Source organism: Chenopodium album, chromosome 10 (genome assembly GCF_948465745.1).
Source record: "Chenopodium album chromosome 10, dcCheAlbu1.1, whole genome shotgun sequence".
Classification (NCBI taxonomy): Eukaryota; Viridiplantae; Streptophyta; class Magnoliopsida; order Caryophyllales; family Amaranthaceae; genus Chenopodium; species Chenopodium album.
Window position 1 is genome coordinate 12,279,289 of NC_137843.1, and position 22,229 is coordinate 12,301,517.

At 34.1% G+C, this 22,229-nt stretch overlaps 2 protein-coding genes across 2 annotated transcripts; both read right to left on the minus strand.

Annotated features, from left to right (window-relative positions):
* Positions 1-299: 299 nt before the first annotated feature.
* On the minus strand, positions 300-1,505 carry LOC145564823 (uncharacterized). Its single transcript, XM_081625010.1, has one exon. It carries the CDS (start codon positions 1,503-1,505, stop codon positions 300-302), a length of 1,206 nt encoding a protein of 401 aa, XP_081481136.1.
* A 7,770-nt stretch (positions 1,506-9,275) lies between these two features.
* Positions 9,276-20,795, minus strand: LOC145562260 (transcriptional adapter ADA2-like). The gene is made up of 14 exons (XM_081622480.1): positions 20,527-20,795; positions 20,321-20,428; positions 13,438-13,493; positions 13,152-13,330; positions 12,952-13,017; positions 12,638-12,763; positions 12,487-12,559; positions 12,207-12,270; positions 12,078-12,127; positions 11,908-11,961; positions 11,598-11,820; positions 10,589-10,799; positions 10,008-10,268; positions 9,276-9,635 (listed from the first exon to the last, which is right to left on the minus strand). Exons 2-14 carry the CDS (start codon positions 20,374-20,376, stop codon positions 9,444-9,446), a joined length of 1,611 nt encoding a protein of 536 aa, XP_081478606.1. The 5' UTR covers positions 20,377-20,428; positions 20,527-20,795; the 3' UTR covers positions 9,276-9,443.
* Positions 20,796-22,229: the final 1,434 nt, after the last annotated feature.

Here is a 22,229-nt window from a genome sequence, read left to right on the forward strand (position 1 = left end):
TCTGGTTGTGGTTCTGTGGTTGGGACAAAAAGGGTGTTGAGATACTGCACTGTATCAGCAATGAGAGTCCTGTCAACCTTCAAAATATCTTCCAAAGTCCCCTGTCTGTCTTGCCTTGGCTTTCCCATGTGTGGTGGGTTGAAGTTGTTCCCACCTTGTTTTTCCAACACCTTAATCATGCAAGCCTGTAGTGTGATCTAAGTATACCTGTTAAGGGTTGGATCAAACACCTCAAATGCCTCTGCCACTTTCTCAATTAGCTCATCCAAATTTGTTGGGAATGACTGGTACTGTATGGACTATATAGCCTTGAATAAACCAAGGTCCAACACATTAAGGTCTGGGGATTGGGCAGGTTGGAAAACAAATTGAATGTTAAACCCATTAGCTTGAGTGGCTGCCAAAAACTCTTCATCTGTTGGGACTTGATATGGCCTAGAATTATCCCATTGTATGATTATATTCTTTGATAACTGTGCTGGCCATTCTGCATGTATTGTTGGAATGATTTTGTCTAAAATCATGTGCCTAATTGCTTCTCTGTTGACAACCTGAATGGCTTTAGTTTCCATTATGCCAGCCTCTCTGTTTTTGCTTTTCTTTTTGGCCCTTTCATGTTTCACAAAAGGGAACAAACCATACTTCCCTGAGTGTATGAGAGTCCCATCTTCAGCATATAGTGGTTTGCCCACCATTCCCATGAACATTGCCTTTAACTTAAACCTTTTAGACTGTTGTGCTCTGTATGGAACCTCTTCATTTGGTGTGAGATAGAAAGTCCTTGTTTCTAGGTTCAAGTAGAACCACTTCTCATCAATGTGGATGTGATGTTGCATATCCATAATTGTAGGGTCCCCCTCACTTGGAACTGGATTTATGTGTTGCAGTACCCACTTTAGCCTTGCAACTTCGTGATTATCAGATAATGCAGGGTGGTTGGTTGCTGACACTGCCCTTAGTCTGCCCTTTTTTTTCAACCTGTGTATGACCACATGACTGACATTCAGAGCTGCACCATAGCTTATGTTTGTGGTTCTTTTGTATAGTGGCACAGACATAAGCCACTCATCAGAGTATTCAAAAGGCTTGCGTCCAGTTTTTCCTAATTTCTTGGTTCTGACATCCACTGCTTCTCCCAGTTGCATGTGCTTTTTGATTTCTTTTAGCCACCTGCATGTAGTAGATCTGTGTACATGATGTTTCTTTGCCAATGAGGTCAGCATTCCTCTTGGCAGTGAGTCACCTACCATATTTAGCAGAATATCATCAACAATCTGCCTTTTCTCTTGAATGTTTAATTCTCTACTTTGCCTGACGTTGTCTGCTTGTTGATTATCCTGCTCTGTCTCTGCTTCTGATTCCCCTGTCTCAATTTCTTCATTATGTTGCTGTTGAGTTGAATCTTGAGTGTCTAGCCTTGAACTGTTGGAATTTTCTTCCATCACCATGTCCTGCTCCATAAGCAGTTGGTTTATGTTGAAAAAATCATCCCAGATTTCTGCCATGAGTCCCTTTCTTTTTATTTTTTATTTTAGATTTGGTGGTAGGTGATGAAGTGGAGGTGACTTGCCTTTTTTTGGGAGCTTTCAGTGGAGCCTAATTCGTGTACAAATTCACTAATGCTGCTACTACTAACTCAGCAATTAGGAATTAGGACTAATTCAAGTTGATGGTTTTTGTAATTTTCAAACAATTTAACTAAATTTCTAGTCTGTAATCTCTAACTTCTGTTTTTTGATGAATTCGAATTCCCCAACCCCCCCCCCCCAATCCCTTGATGCGTGAATGTGAATGAAGATGGTGAATGAAACAGGTTCCTCCTTTTTATAAGGAGCTTTTGTTTGATAAATTTGGTACATTTGCTGTTTTTTGAAATTGATTTGAATGTTTTTCAAATTTTCATGAAGAGTTGGAGGGAAAACAAATTTTGGAGGCTAAAAAAAGAAGCCTCCAAAAAAAAGTCAGCCAAAACGAAAAAAAACAGAGGGAAAGGAGAGGGAAAAAAAGAAAAAAAAGTCACATGCCCTCCACTAGTAAAGGGACCACTTTTTTTCCCTCCCTTTTTAACTCTCCTAATCACATGCCCTTCACTTTAATCTATCCCCTTAAAAACTTTTGCCTAGGAGTCCGTTCTTCCCCTCTTTGTTGTGAGTAAAAAGAAACGGAGGGAGTATATGAAAACTTGAGATACACCTCATCTCATCGTGTCTGGCGTACCTAATTCTACATTTTGGACTACATCGGAAAAATGATGTATGGTCCAAAAATGATGTATGTCAAGTTTTCATATATTTTTTTTAGAGATGAGGAATGCCTTAAAACCGGAAAAAATAAATAAATAAATAAAGGGTAGACTTTCAAAAGATCAGAAAAAACTTAGTTAAAGGAAAACAACCAAATGTAGACATTATACCATTATGATATTGATCGAGTTCACACCACAGTACTACCTTAGTCTTAAATGACAAATATCTTTTTTCTCAAGGAATGTTAAAATCTTCACACCGCAAACTTAATTTAGGTATATAATTTGTGGGAAGAGCGCTGAAAACTGTGTTCTCACACTATACCTATGTGTTATGTGCCTAATTCATTTCTCCCTCACACTTTTTTTTCCTTCAAACTTTAGCCAATACTTCTAAATCTTAACTATAGTCTTTAAATTATTAAACTTGCCTACAACACAATAAAACCTACAATCAAATAGTAGAAGGAAATATACTAAAATGATGTTTATAAGAATTTCTACTAGTTTAGTCATGTTCATCGTTGCATATTTTCATATAACATTATTCGCAAATTCTATGTTCGCAACCAATGCTATTGAACATGAACCAAAAAACATATACACAACAAACCATCTGTTTATCAACCAATAGACCCTCATGATCCATTTATGTTCAATCTTGCTAATTTTGCAGTGGAAGAGCAAACTCGGCTCGAGTCTCGAAATGGTAGTAGTACACAGCAAGCTCCATTACAATTGATAGGAGTTGTCGAGGCTGGATACATTGAAGTGTCGGAAATCAAAGCATGTTGATGAGTGTGTTTTCGACACCGTTGTCGAAACACTTGGTTGGCGTAAAGCAATGGTGAAGTTTAAGCTCGCTCAAAGGTTCGTGCACTTGATCTAGTGTCCTAGCTAGAAGCGTTTAACATGTATGTGATGTTGAGAAAGTTTGAAGTATAATGGATAAGAAAGATAAATAAAGATTGCTCAACTAAAATAATTTTATGTTTACCATTATTTGCAAACTTTAGTTTTACAACTCCTTTATTGTATACGAGTCAATAATTTTCTTGTTAGATATTATAGAAAATAAATTACATCTGAGTTGAGGCTAATTGTCTACATTAAAGAAATAAAAATATTATAAAATATAATGAATAACATATACATCATATATAAGATTAGTAGACTAGTCCACCTATTACTAATTGATTTTAGGATGAAACTCTGATAGATTGGACTTACATGTAGTTGCTCATTGAAATGATTTAATCTCTAGTACTTGCACCTAATGCCATAGTGTGTCTCTAGTAATAACTATGTTGCTCCTTCATGAACTAAAATTAAAAGTAATTTGCTGTAGCACACATACTCCTACCGCCCGTAAATATTGCTTTATCTATTTCGTTTTTGGAGTCAAAGTTCCTCAAATTTGACCGTGAATTCCTAATGCTTTATCTTTTTTGGAGTATTATAAGTATTTGTTTTAAACATAAAGGGTTATTATTTGTGAGATATAAAATATTCATTTGTTGTACTTTTTTTTTTTTTTTGACAAGATTCATTTGTACATAATAATGAGTGGAGAGAGTATTTTGAACATAAGTATAATTTTTATTAACACATAAATATTAAATATCAAAATATTATCGACCACTTAATTTGTTACTCCCTTCGTGTTTTTTTAAGTGACACACTTTCCTTAAACGGCCGTTTTTTTTTTAAGTGACACACTTTTTCTTTTAGAAATTCCTTACATTTTAATAATATATCTTCACCCCACTATTGAAAGGATTACGAATGTGCTAACAAGTTTATGATTAACGACAATCAACAACAACGAAGAACGAAAAAACAAGTAAAGCAAAGAAACAAGAACGAATTTACCGTGGGAACCCGAGTGCCGGGAGGAAACCCACCAATCCACTATGGAGTAACTTTGATGATGATGATTACAAGCTCTCAATACACCATGAAAGCTCACACCTCTCTTAATTCACTCTCTTAAACCCTAAGAAGATGAACTAATCTCAAGAGGCTTTTTCTCTCTCTTCAATCTAACATCATAACCTAATTAATGACATACATGAGTATATATAGTCCAAATACAAGGCAAATAATCCAAGGGCTAAGATTATAGGTTAATAGCAAAGGAGAAAACAAGACCGTAAAACCGAGGCTCAAGCGTGAAAAATTAGAGCCCCGTGAAACCCAGTGGAGCGGGCGCTCCATTGGACAGGAGCGGGCGCTCCAATGAACAGGAGCGGACGCACCATTAAACTGGAAGAAAATGGCAAAAAACCTCTACGGAGCGGGAGCTCCTCTAGATAGGAGCGGCCGCTCCGGTTTCCCCTGCAAAACAGCTTCTCGTAAAACAGCCATATCTTCCTCGTTTCTTGGCCAAATTTAGCTTATGACCAGTCGTTGGAAAGCTCTTGAGACGAGCTATCACCTCCAACTTGAAACATCTCAAAATCATTTCTAGATCTTGAGATATTCCCATTTAAAGTCAACCCTTGCCTTTCGTTGTTGCTTTGTACCAAGCAAACAACCCATAGCTTAACTTCCAAAGCTATGCTCTCCTTTGCCTCCTTGAACCGCTCTCCACACACTACAAAACCAAACAACTATCTCTTACTTTATCATTTCTCACTCCTTTCATGGTCCCCACTTCCTCTCACATTCTTTTACTTTATCATTTCTCACTCCTTTCATGGTCCCCACTTCCTTTCACATTCTTTTACTTTATCATTTCTCACTCCTCCAACCTACCCCACTAACATCTTATTTTATTAAAGTCAATAAAATCTCCTAAAACTACGTGTCGGTCAAAGTGTGTCAATTTAAAAACAGGAGGGAGTAGTAAGAGCTATATATTTTTTTTTTCGAAATTTTGAGTCTGTACAATTTTACCGGCAACGTACTATTGTGATTAAAGTTGTCGGTAATTTGCAATGGCTATCCAAATCTATCATAGGTAATTCTAAAATTACCGACGGTTAAACTTTGCCTTTGTTAAAAAAAAAAATCTTCGATAAATACACATTTTACGGTGAGACATGCTTTTTAAAGACCATGAAAAAAGCAAAAGGTGAAGATAAGGGGAGGGAAAAAGTACATGTTACATAACATTCTAATTTGGATTTTTTTGTAAATAACCACCCCTAATTGTACTCTATGTTGAATTAACCACCCATTTTTTTTGAAATTAAAAAATACCACCCTTAATTTACAAAACCAGTAGGTTTTACCACCCCTGCCACTATTCCGACCAGTTTTTTGACCAATTTTTGAGTTAGGATTTTAAAATAAAAAATTAAACTAAAAAAAAAAAATTGAAACCCATCCATGCCACCTCCGGTGGCTCGGCAGCCCTGCCATCTCCGGCCCCTCTTCCCTTTCCCGTCCCTATTTCTGGCCCCTTTCCTTTCCCCCTCAATAATTTCGACCCCCCTCCTTGGTTTAGGATAGTTTCGGAGTTAGGGTTTCAGGTGAGGGTTGGAGTTTCAGGCTAATAGGGGATTTCAGGGCTGTGGAGGGTGGCTTAGGGTTTCGGTTTCAGGCGAAGGGTGGGGATACGAATTTCAGGCGAGGGATTAGGGATGTGTTACGGGTTTTTAAGCGAGTGAATGGGGAGTGATTGGTGCTTCTTCGGGGGTTGTTCAACCAGCCTTATCCGAGTTTCTGGTGATGGTCAGGGTGGAGGAGGGCCCGAGGCTGGAGGGTTTTAGGCGATTTAGTTTGCCAACAGCTGGGGGAAGATTGGTTGTCGACAAGGAGGTTGTGTTGGATGCTTGCAGTGAAGGGGGAGGGGGAGAGGGTGGCGCTGGTTGATGTGGGTGGTCCGGCAAAAGGTTGGTTGTCCCGGTGGCAGGAAAGAGGATGGTTGTTTTTTTTTTAATAAAAAAAATTAATTTTATTTTTTAATTTTATTATTTTAGACCAATAGGATAGTGACACGTAGACCCTCAATTAGAAAACTGGCCGGAATATAGGAGGGGTGGTAAAACCTACTGGTTTTGTAAATTAGGGGTGGTATTTTTTAATTTAAAAAAAATGGATGGTTAATTCAACATAAAGTACATTTAGGAGTGATTATATACAAAACATCCTAAATTTTTTTTCTCGCTTTCTTCTAAACTTAGCTCTTTTCTATGCGGACTTACACCATAATTTCATAGCTAAAAAACAAAATCTCCCTTCATCGCTTTATTTGTTCTTCTTGTTGTAACTTTTTTGTTTCTGAAACATAATCTAGCTAACTATAAAGAAAAATACAGACAGGAGTAAAAAAATATAAAAATGCATAAGACGAGTATCTTCACTGATATTATACTACCTCCGTTATATATTATTTGCAACGATTTGACATAAAGTAGAGAGGGAAAATGTCTAATCGTTGCAAATAATATGTAACGGAGGTAGTATTATTATTAGGGCTAATAATTATATTATGTAACAAACATCACATGTAAAAAGTTTCAAATTAAAGATTCAATTGTTCATCACCTACATACATATATGATTCCTCGACTTACAAAGATCGAGATAAGAAGATGTGAAAAATTGAATCATTTTTATTTGGGAAATAATGCTTGTTATGATTTTATTAAATTATGTTGATGGAGGGCCGCAGCCACAAACGCACCAAGTACTGAGGCATGAAACATGTATGCAATGAGGGCAATTTGGAATACAATCTGTTGGTTTCGTACAACGCGGTGATATTAAACTTCTTGAGCTTTCAACTCTCCAAAATCCACCTGAAAATAAATGATCGACAGAAAAACACAAAGATTTAAATTAGTCGAGTAAAATTCCTCTCGAATAACTTGAATCATCTTTTAAGGTTACATCTTACTATAATTATAATTTATACTTCGTATCATTTTACCATGTAATGGTAATAATAATACTTACGTACAGACCGATTTATGATACATTAATAACTAGTTGTACAGATATAATTCATGATAGTGAAAAGAAAATCATCTAGTCATTTAGAGAAGTGAAATAAATTATTTCATTTTTGCATATATTAAAAATAAAAGTGGGTATCATTTTATAGTATAGATATATCTACTACTACATGCATTTATACGTTAAAACTATTGTAACAAAGTTTAATTGTATCATGAATTAAAGTATAATGTTTTCATTGTGATCACGTTAAAATAGGTGTAGTTTGAAATAATATTGAGAAAGTAATAAGGATTCTATAATGAGGAAAGGGGTCAGAGAGAGAGATTCTATAACGAGAAAGGGGATCAGAGAGAGAACCCGCTATTAGGAGGAGCCATAGCGCGAGGAAAAGACCAATCTTGAAAGAAAAAACTGATGACATTGCTGAAACTCTGAATTGAAATTGTATAGTTTGCAATTTGAAAAAAAAGAGTGAATTATTGATGAAAGACTATAGAATATGCACTCAAAGTGTCACTATTATTTATAGCACCAAGAATATGCGCAACAAAGAATACTGGTTTAGTGGTGGGAATTAAATTTGATATAAATAGTTAGTACTACTATAAAGTTTACCTCAAAAATAAATATGTAGGTAAATCGTATACATGCACTACTAAAAGGTATTTATAATTTGAGGACGTGTCTAATTTTGAGATGATGAGCAAAAGAAATAATTTCACTTTCCGCACTTAGAAAGAAATTGATATGGTATTAGCCTATCAAAATGATATTTGCATGCACCAAGCAACGCCAAGCAAATAGAATGAGTCTATAATGGAAACATGCATGTAGGCAATATATCACTTAAAAAAAAAAAAAGTATATTGTATGTACAAAAATAATATACTTCCTCCAATCCGATCAATGATTCGTTTCAAAACACTCGCCATAGAACAAATTTAATGATGGTAGTGCCTGATCTTTACCGGATACATAAGAGGGGCTGAGATTTATATCTTTAACCTCTCGCCCCAAACAAATCACTATGCCCGCGTGTGCGCACCCCAATATTATTTAAGTTGACACATGTATTACTTAGGTAAAATACATACAGTACTTTTTCTTTAAGTCGTGATCATGTTATAAATTGTCAATCTCAAAACAAATATAGGTTATTTATTTATGTTAACCGGTCTAAACAATACGGCTAAGGTATACACAAACATCAAACCAAAACATCTGATAGCCAAAACTTTATTTCCGAACTGCTAACCACTTATGAACACTGATTTCTAGTGCATTCATTGTTTATAAAGTGCCACATCTATGTATTGTATAACAATTAAATTTAGAAAATAAATATAGTAATAAGTGGTTTTTTATTTTTTTTTTTTATTTTTTTATTTTTTTTTATAGTAGAGATTATGTATTTTCTATCAAAACTTGTCAGAGTTGTCACTAAAACGAAATTCAGCAATAATGTCCCTAATAGATGAAAACTAAAGCAATTTATGTATTATGAGTTTATGACATGTAGAGGAAAACATAATCTATATATTAGGTATTGTCCTTCTCATCTCTAAAATGTTTTGTTGTCCTTAATACTACTATATGTTCTTTCTTTCTTTCCAATCAAATGTTAAACACGAATTGGGCGGAAGTGTTTTGTTCTATCGAGAAGTGATTTAATCCCTAATTAAATTGAGAAGGAGATGGGAAAAAAAGAAGAAAAACAAAGGGTGAATGATGGAGATGTAAGAAAGATAAACTTTTTATCCTTCATCCGGGTTTACTTGACACACACTCGCATATTCCTCGTGTGCTATGAAGAAAGGTAAAGACAAAAGGGGTAAAAGAAGGGAAGTATAAAAGGGGCTCGTGCGTTGTGCGTCAGATTTTTAAATTTTGGGATAGATGTGATTTTGAAGGTACTCAGCAAATATAGTCATCCAAAACTACACATAAAATCAATCAATCATACGAACATCTATCAGAAAATTAGTGTAATTTGTCACATAAAAACATGCCTGCACATAAATTGGTGATGGCAATCTACAACTCAACTTGCCCATATGTAAACATACTAAATAGCTCATAGCAAATTGATTTTGGCAAAACCATTGCGCTCAAAATACAGTGATTGCAAAAAATAAATGTGGTTCGCATATAATATAAAATAAAATTCGACATACATCATAGTCTATCCTTAAAAACTTTATCCTACCTAGGCAGCGAAAAATTAACTGTGATTCTGTGGTTTAATTAAATGAAATTTATTTGAAACTGAAGATGGGAACATACAAGGCCTTCACTGAGATATAGCTCCCTTCTTCACAAGCATATCATACACTCGATCGACTTTGCTAGGATCGACCTTGAACAAACCATGAGCATCAGATTTCTTGGTAATATTCCCCTTGAATGCTTCCATAGTCAGAGTTTGCGACATGTTGAGATAATGTGAAGGTAGAATCCTAATCTCCGAACAAAGCTTCTTCTCCTGCATACGAGTAAAAATGTCACAACCAAAATAGAGTATTATGCCAGTTGGAGCATAAAGGTAATATATACTACGGAGTAGATATAAATTCTTTTGAAATTTCGTATTTCCTGTTAAGGTTTCCTGCCTCTTTTTTTGTCATACTTTTTTTGCAGTGGGAGGAATTCGGAATTGAAGCAGGTAGTAAAATGTTGACATGTTACAGGATTAACTCCCTACAACTATGAACTATCCCTCTATAGGGATATATAACCTGCCTTGCAACAGAGTTCGCATGAAAAACCGTAGTAAAATTAAATATATTCAGGCATATCAAAGAGCACATGAAAACTTGTATGTTGGGACAGATGAAAATTTATGAATAGAGCTTACCTTGTCTGAGAGCAGATCAGCCCCTGGGAACCCAGTGATATCCCACTCGTCAAGGGAGTTAGTCTTAAACTGTCCAGTAGTCGTCGAAGCTGAGTCCTTGCTGACAAAATCTCTATTATTCCTCAGCAACACTTTACCCCCTGCACCAGCCTCAGCACTCTCTCTCTGTTTGCGAGCATTCTCCTCTGCTTCCATCCTCCTCTGCTTCCCTATGTATATATCTGCCTCAGCAGAGGTGCGGCAACCAGCAGCCTTAGCTTCCTGCGAAGGAACAAATCTTATAAATTCCACAGCAAGATATAAAATTTAAAGAGAAATTTGAGGAATTAATATAGCAAAACTCCCTGGTTTCAGTGCTTCTACAATCTATCAGGTTTAGACAAGAAGAAATTCAGTGAAAAAAGCCAAATATAAATCCTTCATTGGAAAGTATTCAGAAAGAAAATTTTGACTCACCAAAACTATAAACAGTTCAAGAACCAGTAAAAGTAAATTTAATCAGACTACTTAGTTTGGCCACTATATAAAGCATAAATGTGTACATGTTCAAACTTCAAAGAAATTAAAATTTTAGCTTAGACCTGTAGATCCTGTAATCTTTTGTGAATCCGATGTTCATTAACAACAGATGTCAGCAGCTCCTCGTGCTCTTTCTTTGAGTGATAACGCATGAATGCCCTATAACGCTGGCATAATTCCTTCTCTTCAGGTGTCAAAGTTTTCTCGAAAGGATCTGGGTACAGTAAATTCCTCTCAAGTACAAAATCCTTCCTACGCTTCCTCTCATCAAGCCTGAAATGAAAGATCAACCCATGCCACTTATAAGTTATATGCTGATTGGGTACCAGTTCAAATAGATTATCAACAACAAAATTTTATGTCTAGAAAAGAATGCTACCAAAGCTGCTATTTTCTTCCTGATGCCCGTGGATGTGGGACTAGTCATTCCTGCCATGCACCTTGCCTTACTAGCTTTTATAACCAATAATAATCTTTATCTAACTAAACGTGAGAGAAACTAGGGGAAAGGAAAAAATGCAGGGGATGCTTTAGTGATTTGGTAAAGTTAATTTCTCTAGGAAGGTCCGACAAGGCAGACTCATTATTTACATTTACATTTTGTTTGGACTAGCCATCAGGCAACAGCCAAAATAAAAATTTCCATGACTTCACTAAAATCAAAGCCTACTTTAATGATAAGATGTCATTAATAAAACGTGAAAATCCATACCAGAGGACAAGAACTACAAGTCTACAAGTACACAAACCAATCAGACAGAACATCTATAAGCAAATAAGTAGGGAAAGCACCGGGTGCCACAAAGGCACAAACTGCATTGATGCTAGAAACAGAACACATTCACATAACACCTTCACCTTGTTGGTGCTTAGCAAACATAATAGATATGTGCAAATTTCTAGCACCTCATACATTCATTACGTAATCTTAAAATTGGGTTATATACTGCAAGTACACTCATACTTCCCAAAATAAGGCAGCATATACCAAAATTTTGGATGAGAATGATTTACCACTGACAAGCCCATACCAAAAAAAAAAAAAAAAAAAAAGAAGGGGTTAGTGACAACCTTCGATTGTAGATTCGCAAAACTTTGAGCTTTAAGTCACGTTCAGCTTCTGTGTCAGTGTCTTTGAATTCCATATCTGCCAATAAATGTTCAGCATCATTATCATATTCTACCTCAAATTCTTCTCTTTTGGGATTGTACCCGCATAAATCTGTAACTGGAGGTCCTTCATCAGCTGACGCTCTAGGTTTCTTTTCTCCAACACTCCGGTCAAGGTGAGAATCTGCACAACCCATCAATTATATCAAAGAACATGTCTAAGAACTGTCAAGTATAACAGTGATAAATATTACTTATTCTGTAATCAGACCTTCAACTTTGATACTCCCATCTTGGGCTGAAAGGACATTTGTTGGCTTCTCAACTGCCCATATCGTTGCAGAATCCACACCAGAAGCAAAATTAAAATCAAACTGATAATTATAAAGTAGTGCAAAGATCCAAATATTAACAAGGAACAGAAATTTGAGATTCACATACCAGCCTGAGAAGAGTGGCTACCTGAAGCTTCTTTCTGCGGTTCTTCAGTCCTTTACAGACATTAAATGTAAGAAGATAGATAGTATCCTAAACCCGGTATTAAAGAAACTTAAGGGAAACAGGCCATACTTTACTGTTCCAGGATTTATAGACTCTTCTTTCGATAGTTCTTCTTTCAGATCTGAACCAGTAGCTATCGGAAATACAAACACAAAGAATGTTTAACACAAGAAACTTGGAACAGAACAGCACAAAAAAGAATAAAAACTTTCAGTACTCCCCAAAATATGTCAGCATTTTAATAGCGTATTATTTACTTTGCTTTGTCATGTCTCCTTTAAATATTATTCAATCCTGAATATACAATCTCTGAAATACATGCATCATCAAGTAATAATTAATCACAAACCTTTAGGGTTACTATGTTCCTTGGCCATAGCAAAAAGCTCCTCTCTATTCTTTCCAGCAACATGAGACAGGTCCTACAAAGACATAACATTGAGGTTGTAGTCAAATGTTTAAAGAAGGGAAAGAAATTTAGTTGAAGAAAGTTATACTACCGGAAGCGGAAAGCAAGGAGAGTTCATGTATATATTATTATAGTGATCAATACATTCTTTTTTGCTTTTTGTTCCTACATGCTCTGCCACTTCAGCCCAATTACCAAGCCCATACATTTCAATCCCCTGCACATATGAAGAAGAATGTTTAGTTAAGAAGCAACCAGATGACAACTCTCACACTGCAACGATCAGATAAAAAAAAATTACAGTATGATTCATATTACCAGCATAGTAAAAAGAAAAAGTTTTAGGGAAGAAAAAAATATTTCAAAAACTTGATGCATATAGAATAAACTCAGTAATAATATTACCTCCAGGAGTAATGACTCTTCATCTGCATTCCAATCAGGACATATTAAAGGGAATGACAGGCTATCCTGTAAAAGTAAAATAATTACAGTGAAAAGAAGAAAAGCTATGATAACATTTCTTGCTGAATTTGAACAATAAAAACTACGAAGTATATATGAAGCAAAAACAAAATAAATAATAATAAAAAAATGTCTTTTACCATAACCCTATATGGATGGTTGCTTTTGTGAGGATTAACCTCAGCACCAACAGAAAAGCACTCAACACAGAGGTCAAAATCTGGACACACTGCACACTTAAAGCGAATCAATCCTGAAATATCTTTATTGCAATAATTACAGTGATAGAGTGCCTTCTTCCCATCACTTGAGCCCTGACCTGATGATGGAGGATGAGGATTAGCAAGAGAAATAATATGTTTTTTTCCTGAAGAGATTATACATATTATCCTGGTACCAAGCAGCCAGAAAGTAGGATCTTGATACCTGCCGTTACAGACTCGGTGTTCTCTACACTTGAGACAGCCTTTTTCCTCTTTGATCTACCAGAGACAAGCTCACAGTTCTCAATATATAATGGATATAAAGAAGTGCTTGTATGAAGGGAACAGATAAAATTGACTGGCATCCAAGTAGAATAAAGGAAATGGAAGACAATAGCAATGAAAAAAAAAAAAATCACATGTCAATCAAAGAATAGAAGTAGTGAACTTGAAATTGATGGAAGCAATTAAAAAGGCACTGTACAACACACACACGCACGCACATGCACCACGCACCACGCACAATCGACCACGCACAATCGACCACGCACAATCGCACACGCACACACTGGCCTCATTCTCTTTCTCTCCAATAACACATTGCTACAATATATTGAGTATTTCTAGTTCCACATTGCCAAACTTGCCATTTTTCTATATTCGAATACTACATGAGCTCATGGAACTGGTTTTATCTTCACATGGGCTCACAATGTTAATCCCTAAATCCACCATCACTCGTGACCCTTTTTCTTTCCCCTCTTCTTCCTCAATCTCCAAGAGCTTGAATCAATATTAGTAGACAATGAAGTTTTGGAGAGTTGTGGTGAGAAGTTAAAAAAACTGTTAAATTATAATATAGATTCCTTGTTCAACTCTTACATGCTGACCAAAAAGTATCATAATTAGTTCTAAATTCTAGCCAGCATCAGTAGTACACTTCTTCACCCAAGGCACTATATCTTTAAACCAGAAAGGTTTTCCACCTTAAAAAATTCTCAAAAACAAAATGCACATCAAAGAAAGATAGCACGTATAATATCAAAGCTCTTAATTAAGATAGATCCAGGCATGTTTATCTAATCCTCCAAGACTCATCCTCCCCACTTCCCCAAAAAAATGTCAGGTGAAATAGATAATTGTGTGCGATATTGTGTTAGCCAAATGAGATGGTGTAGTGGTTAGAGGAGTGGGCTTATTTACTAAAGATACGAGTTCGAACCTTGCTATGATGTTTTGCAATCTTTTTTTCTTTAAATGTAGTATTCCTTCCATTTTTCTTCCATATGTGAATCTGTGATGTTTTACAATCTTGTTTTTTTGTTTTTTTTTTTTTTTTTTTTTTTTTAAATGTAGTATTCCTTCCATTTTTTAATTAACAATTGCTACAAATACTTATTTAAATATAGAATGTCAATTTTCACAGGCTTTCAGCAAAAAAATAAATACATAAATAAATAAATTTGCATTTAATTAGCTAAATTATCCAGTGTTTGAATTTTTGAAAATTCCCAACCCATAAGCAAATATTTTAGGAGGAAAAATTACTCCGTATTTTGGATTTTGGGGATCCACCGTTTTTGGGGCAATGACACTTAATTTCACCACAAGTATCCATGTCGAGCCTCATATGGATATGACACTTGGACACTTCATTTTTAGTTCAAAATCATGGAAATTTTCACAGATTAGCCAAGTTGGACGCTTGGACACATACCCATGTCGGACATGGATTCTTAAGTCCAAGTAACATAAAAGATGGGCCCAAATTTGGGGATCCACCGTTTTTGAGGCAATGAACATTGTGAAGTCAGTTTTTCATGCACTAAGAGGTTCCGTTGACGTCCAGAAGCTTCTAAAACTTTCTAGGGCGATCTTGTACAAACTCTATGAGCTAGAATTGTACTCCCACCGTCCCTTAGTTACAAGCTTGTATTCCTTTTTTGGGTTTTTAAAATTAGATGCCTATTTCTTATATTCCACTACTTTTTGACAATATTCCACTACTTTTGATGAGTTGTCATCATTTTTCTTATATTTTTTCATACTTTTGACATCACTTTCCAACACTTTCTCTCTCTATCCTTCAATAATTACTAATTACCTTTTCTTTCTCTCTATCTATCTCTAACCCCACATGCATATTTATACTTCCCAATCATGGGTTTTAAGGAATCTCTAACTTCCTTAATTTTCATGAAAAATGGGAAATAGGCTTGTAAATAAGGGACGGAGGAAGCATAAAATCCTCTAAAATCTTGTACATAAGAGAGATGTACTTAGAATGGTGTAGAAGTCTCTAGGACTTAAGTGTGTAGAATCCTCCATTTGAAGAGGTTATGAACATTCTAGATAGGAAGGTTCTAGGTAGTAAGGAGGACTATAAGGATCACCCCCCCCCCCCCCCCTCATTTATGATCATCCCCACAATTGTAAACTCTCTCAAGCATAATACAAATCATCCTTCGAGAAATCTCTGTCTTAAATACTTTCTTACTTGTGCCTTTAAACCTACCACACTTAACTTTAAAGCATCATCACTTAGCCTTGCTAAGTACTTAAGGAGCCTTAACTAGAGTCTAATGAGTGGTGATTCTAGTAGGTCGCGAGCAAAAAGACTAAGGGAAATAGTCGGCACGTGACATGTGGTATCAGAGCAAGTTTCGATATGTAGTAATAGTCTCACAAAGATAAAAACGAACAATGTCATTACAATAATTAATTTTTTATGATAAAAAAATTTTGATTAATATTTTTAAGGAAAAACAACTTATCTCATTCCCCCCGCCCCACTTTAATAGCCTAGATTTGATTTCGTAACATCGTGAAATAATAAGCCGCTATTCATATTTAGTAAATTAAATTATTATTTATCTCATATTACTGTATCCATTGTTAGAGCTTAATGTGTAGAGTTATAGTTACATGTTTATATATTAACAATTCCATTCCGTATAAGTTATCAAGGTTGTTATTGTATTTGTAGCCAATTCTTTTTAGAAGAATTCTAATGTGGCCCATTAAAGTGAAACGAAGTGATTATGTAATTTCAAACTATACATCATGTATATAAAATATAAAAGTGCAATATACCAAATAAAACGGTTTATTAGTTAACATGTTAAAAACAGTATCATATGGTCTAAAGATTGTGGAAGTATATAATGGCCCTATTGCTCTAGATTTTAGATAAAATTTGAAGATTCTCAAGGAATGAAATTCTACTACGAATCGTGAGAACTCGCAATTCTATAAATTGAATAATTTTTTTATTGAAGATCATATTGAAATTTTGGCAATCATGTCAAAGTCTAATGAAGTAAAAAAACATCATTAATTCCAATACAAATCCCTTCCTCTCCACTCCCTACCAAAAGAAAAAGAGAGTGAGATTGCAAATCTCTATACCTAGCTAAGTACTTTACCATTCTTCATAAAGAATGATGTCACAATGAAGAAAAAAAATTCTTATAACACGAAAGTAAACACATGAACTAAGGATCAAATTAAAATGAATACATGTAAAAAACAAACCTTAAAATGGGACCATCATCCTGGGGGAGATTCTGCATATTAATTTCTTGCATTGGATTATCACAATGAAATACTAAGGGTGAATAAAGAGAAGATGATTTTTCAAAGGTCATTATTCTAAGAGATGCGCCTAGAAAATATACTAGTACTTATATTTGTGCTCAATCCTAATTAGGCCAACCAATTATTGGGTGAAATATCAATAATTGAAACCAAATGGGGAAAAATCAAGGATTAGGAGACCAATATGGAAAAAATCAAATGTGATTTCATATACCAACTCCAATAATAATTGAGAGAAAAGGAAATATAAGATAGAAGATCATGATGCTAAAAAGGCTAAAGAAAGGTAACTAGTCATCTTCATGTATCCTAGGAAAAGTAAGGCGCTTGGACCTAAATTAAAAGATTAATCATTAACAAGAAGTATAAAACACTCTTTCCACCACCTCTATCAGACCATATTAGAGAGCTAATAGGAAAAAAATCAAATGTGATACTCCAATAATAATTGAAAAAGGGGAAGATAAGATATGAAAAGGATTAGAGAGCCAATATACAAAAAATCAAATGTGATACTCCTATAATAATTGAGAAAAGGAAAGATAAGATATGTAGAGCCAATATGGAAAAAATCAAATGTGATACTTCAACAATAATTGAGAAAAGGAAAGATAAGATATGAAAAGGATTAGAGAGCCAATATAGAAAAATTATATTTGAGAAAAGGGAAGATAAGATATGAAAAGGATTAGAGAGCCAATATAGAAAAAATCAAATGTGATACTCCAATAATAATTGAGAAAAGGGAAGATAAGATATGAAAATCATGATGCTGAATAGGCTAAACAAAGGTAAAGCAACACATTTCGTCACAACAACACCCTTTACTAAACATCTTCATATATCCTAGGAAAAGTAAGGCACTTGAGCCTAAATCAAAAGATGACCCACTAACAAGAAGTACAAAACTCTCTTTCCATCACCTTTTGAAAGAATTAGGGAACCAAGATAGGAAAAATCAAATGTGATACCCCAATAATAATTGAAAAAGGGAAGATAAGATATGAAAATCATGATGCCAAAAAAGGCTAAAACAAAGGTAAGGCAACACATTTTGTGATAACACCACCCTTTACTAACCATCTTAATATATCCTAGGAAATGTAAAGCGCTTAGACCTAAATCAAAAGATGAACTACTAACAAGAAGTATAAAACTCTCTTTCCACCACCCCTATCACCCTTACTTTGGACTTGTATCACGGTGAGTATTTTCATCTTTAAGGGTTTTCGGTGGTGGAAGGTGGTTATTATATTGTTAATTGGACTTGTATAGTTGTATCACGGTAAGCAAGTAGGAGAGTATAGCTTCAAAATAGTTGAAAAATACAAGAAAATTTTACAGGATATTTCGATGGAAATTCACCTAAAGCGGGGGGGGAAGGAGTTAGTGTTACTACTTACCAACGCTAATTATGCAAAAGACTAATGATACTTGTATTATGCTACAGTTTCCTTCAAAACACGGGGAATGCATGACCCTAATAGTACATATTTGTTTACATTCTCAATGGCTTTGAGATGCAATATTATTATGCAAGGGCAACTAATGCTACATGAATTGTGGGTCACCTGACTACTTAACAAATCACACCATTACCTCAGATTGAGGGGTAATCAGGCCAAAACATGACTCAACATGCTTAGCTCACACTTGCCTTTAATGTCTCCACCAAGTCATTGTGTAATAATTAATTCAAAATTTCAAATAGTGCAACAATAAGTGTGGCAACTAAAGGCCTTTGAGTTCTAGAATTAGAGAGCTACAAATCTAGATATGCTAGTCAACAAGGAATCAGGCAATCAGCTAAAACAAGAATCAGGATATCGGGGCTTTTATCTAGAAAATTGTGAGCTAAATGCATGTGTTTTTTTTTTCCATCGATTGAGATGGATTAGTGTTCCAAGTTCCATAAAATTGGTTTCTTCCCAGTAAATCCAAAATACAATCAAATACAAATTTCCAATATTTCTTCTACTTAGGAGTAATTTCTTAATGGTGTTCTGATGACTATTTTTTTTTTAACTAACTAACCCCTCTGAAGGAAAAAAAAATAACTAGGTTAAAGAAAAGAAAAATTCATTTATCCAAAGTCCCAAACACATGCAGTCACCAATAGTGCTAAATTCACAACATGAAGCAGCCGATACTCCTATTTCTGTACAGCATATGGCATATAACTAAATACCAAATACCACACATGCATCTCACAACAAAAGACTTAAAAATCAAAAATGATGGGAATAATAATACTAGTGTTGAGAATTCTCTGATCTTTTGTAAAGTATAAACTAGAAGCTCATGTAAAAAATATCAATATGAAAGAGTGAAAGATGAAAATGAGCTGCTGAATATGGAACAGTTTATATTGCTCCAATGCAAATTGTTTGTAAACCTTGCGATAAAAATTAACTTTTCAAAATTAAAGCAACAAAGCTATCAAAAAATTCTATACATGTTCAATTAAAGGAATAATTGTGTGATTAGATGGTGAAGAAAGGGAAGAAAATTAAACATGACATTAACAGCTTGTTTGAATAAAAGGGGTTGAAGTGAAAAAGGAAGAGAGGGAGAGGAAGGGACCCTTATTTCTTAAATAGCAATGGAAAAACGTTTAAAACGGTTGTTACCAATACTAAGCTTCTGAAATGTCATACTACTATTAAGCAACATTACAATGCATCCATGACTTTTTTCTATAGTATGAGTAGAAGCTATTGTCCATTTTCTTCACATTCCTACACTTTCAATCCTGTCATCAAATTAGGCAACCCAGCCAAGTCCCAAAAATCAAGTTTGACTGAACCCAACACAATGATACCTTCTATATCTGATCCTATCTTTTCCATTTTTCCAAAAATAACATTATAAGGAAACATTAACGACAACATATTTTACGTATACCCTTCAATCCAAAGACCATTTACGTATTCATATCACTCGCAATTTCAATTGCAAGTTCACTAACATATACAAATTACCAAGTAATCAAACATAGAAAAGAGAAGGAAAAAAAAACTTGCACTTAACTCGAACTTTGAAAACATTCCATTATCTAAATACTTTAGAAAAACACACAATTTTAATCAAACAAATGCCTTAAACATTCAATCATCAAAATACATTAGAAAATCACAATTCAATCAAACAAATGCATTAAACATCAGCTATCATAATAGCAATTGAAAAAAAAAAAAAAAAAACACAATTTAATCAAACAAATGTCTATACCTTTGATAATCATACGGAGTAATAACATAAAAATGGACACAATTTCATCAAGCAAATGCTTAAACCAACTATTAAACATTCAAAAAACTTTATTGAAGAAACAAGGCCTAAACATTCAATCATCACAAAAACAGTAATAAACACACACACACTTTCATCAAACAAATGATTAACCCAACAATTTAACAAAATTAAGGGTGATAGAAATAAAAAAATAATAATAATTAAAAAAAAAAAACGAATATAAATTAAATATAGCTTAAAAAATTTAAGGGTACTTTTGGTTGGGATCATCATCACTGGGGCAAGGAACAACTGCTCGAGAACGACCCATTGAATACCAATGGCGTAATTTCTGGGTATTTTTACTAACTCAGCACCAAAATCTGCAAAAACAAATTAGAAAAATTTGAGCTTTCTTTTACAACAATGAAAGAAATTCAATTTGAATTCCAAAGAAAACTAAGATGACCATTGAATTCACCTGAAAAGCAAGTAACCCAAAACTCGAAATTGTGGAAAAGTTTTGCAGAATTCCAAAATTCAAGCTTTCAATTTGGTAGAATGAAGAATTCGAAGAAATAGGAGGGTATTTTTTAGAGGGAGAAAGTGTCTGAAATTGTTAAGACTGAAACAAATTGTGAATGACTTGAATATAAAATAGTGGGATTGCTTTAAAACCTAACGGTATTAAGGAGTGACAAGAGAATTTGAGAATTGTGACATCAAAGATTTTCATGTGTATATTCAACTTCCTAAAATGTAGATTATGTTCTATGATTCGATTTTTTACCATGATTATTTATTGATTTATATGAAAAAAAAAAATAATTTCAGTTCTGTAAAATCAATAGTTTTTCATGACAAATATAATGGTAATCAGCAAAATCGATTAAAGTTTAGCAAAAATAATTTACTTTAATTTTCTAAATGTTTATACAATGAAAACTATAGAAAATACCAATGGAATAAGTCTTAAGGAATAAGGAATGAAAACTATAGAAAAAGTACTAATTATTATAGATCTTCAAACATCGTTCTTGCTTCTTCTTACTCAAAAGAAATACTAAGGGTATGTTCTCATTGACTGAACTGAACTAAACTAAACTTATTAGAGATGAAATGAACTGAACTGAATATTTTATGAGAGAAGGAAATTAGGAGCTGAACTGAACTTATTAGAGCTGAACTGAACTGAACTGAAAATAATCTAATGAGAACAGGGCCTAAGTAGGAGATATTAAAAACGACATGTGTTCTTTGGATTTGTTTTTTAATAGATTATTTGTTTTTTAATAGATTAATTATCTTGTCGTTAAACGTGATAAATTAATAGTATTTCAAATCACTTTGAATCACTACTGATACAATTCTACTGACATTAAGAAGCCTGCTAAAAGTTAATTATAGTTTCTTAGATTCGACATGTATCTTGAAATTAATCGAGTTGTTAAATAATTTTCCTAATTGAGCTTGTTAACCAAGTTAAAGAATCAAAAGCTAGACAAAGGCTTTAAGGGAGTTAACTTTTAATAGATAAAACAGGTCAATATCACCTATCAAATTTGTTATCTCGTACACAATAACCTTTTATCTATTTAATAAAAGTAGCAATCCGATTTTTGCAACTCAACACAACCTTTGAGAGAAACTGATATATTGTGTAAATCATCTCAATGTTTGTTACTCCCTCCATTTTTAAATACTTTCTGTATGCATGGAGTTTTAGAAGAAAATTAGAGAAAGTAATAAAACATGGAGGTAGTGGGGTAAGTGAAAGAATAAAAAATTATACGGTAAAAAGCAAAAATTGTGGAGAATTGGAGGAGAGAGAATATGAAATTAATAAAATATGATTCATGATGGGTCCATTAGACGAGAAAAATTAATTAAATATTGTAAAAGCTTTCCAAGTAAGGAAATTGAATAAGTATTTAAAAACGACCGAAAATGAAAAGTAGAGCAAATTTTTAAAAATGGAGGGAGTATAAAAAATGGTTTTACATTGTAACATCATCTAAATTTGTTTGGTTTAGTTACAATTTGGAAGTTCAGTTGGAAACCTAAGCCAAGAAGGTACGAACGAAGTGACGGGCCACTTTAGAGATAGGGGGGCGGCTTTCTTGTGGTAATAATTGAGAACATTTCTCTTCTTCTCTTAGCGTACACAGTTTGCTTGCATGTTGC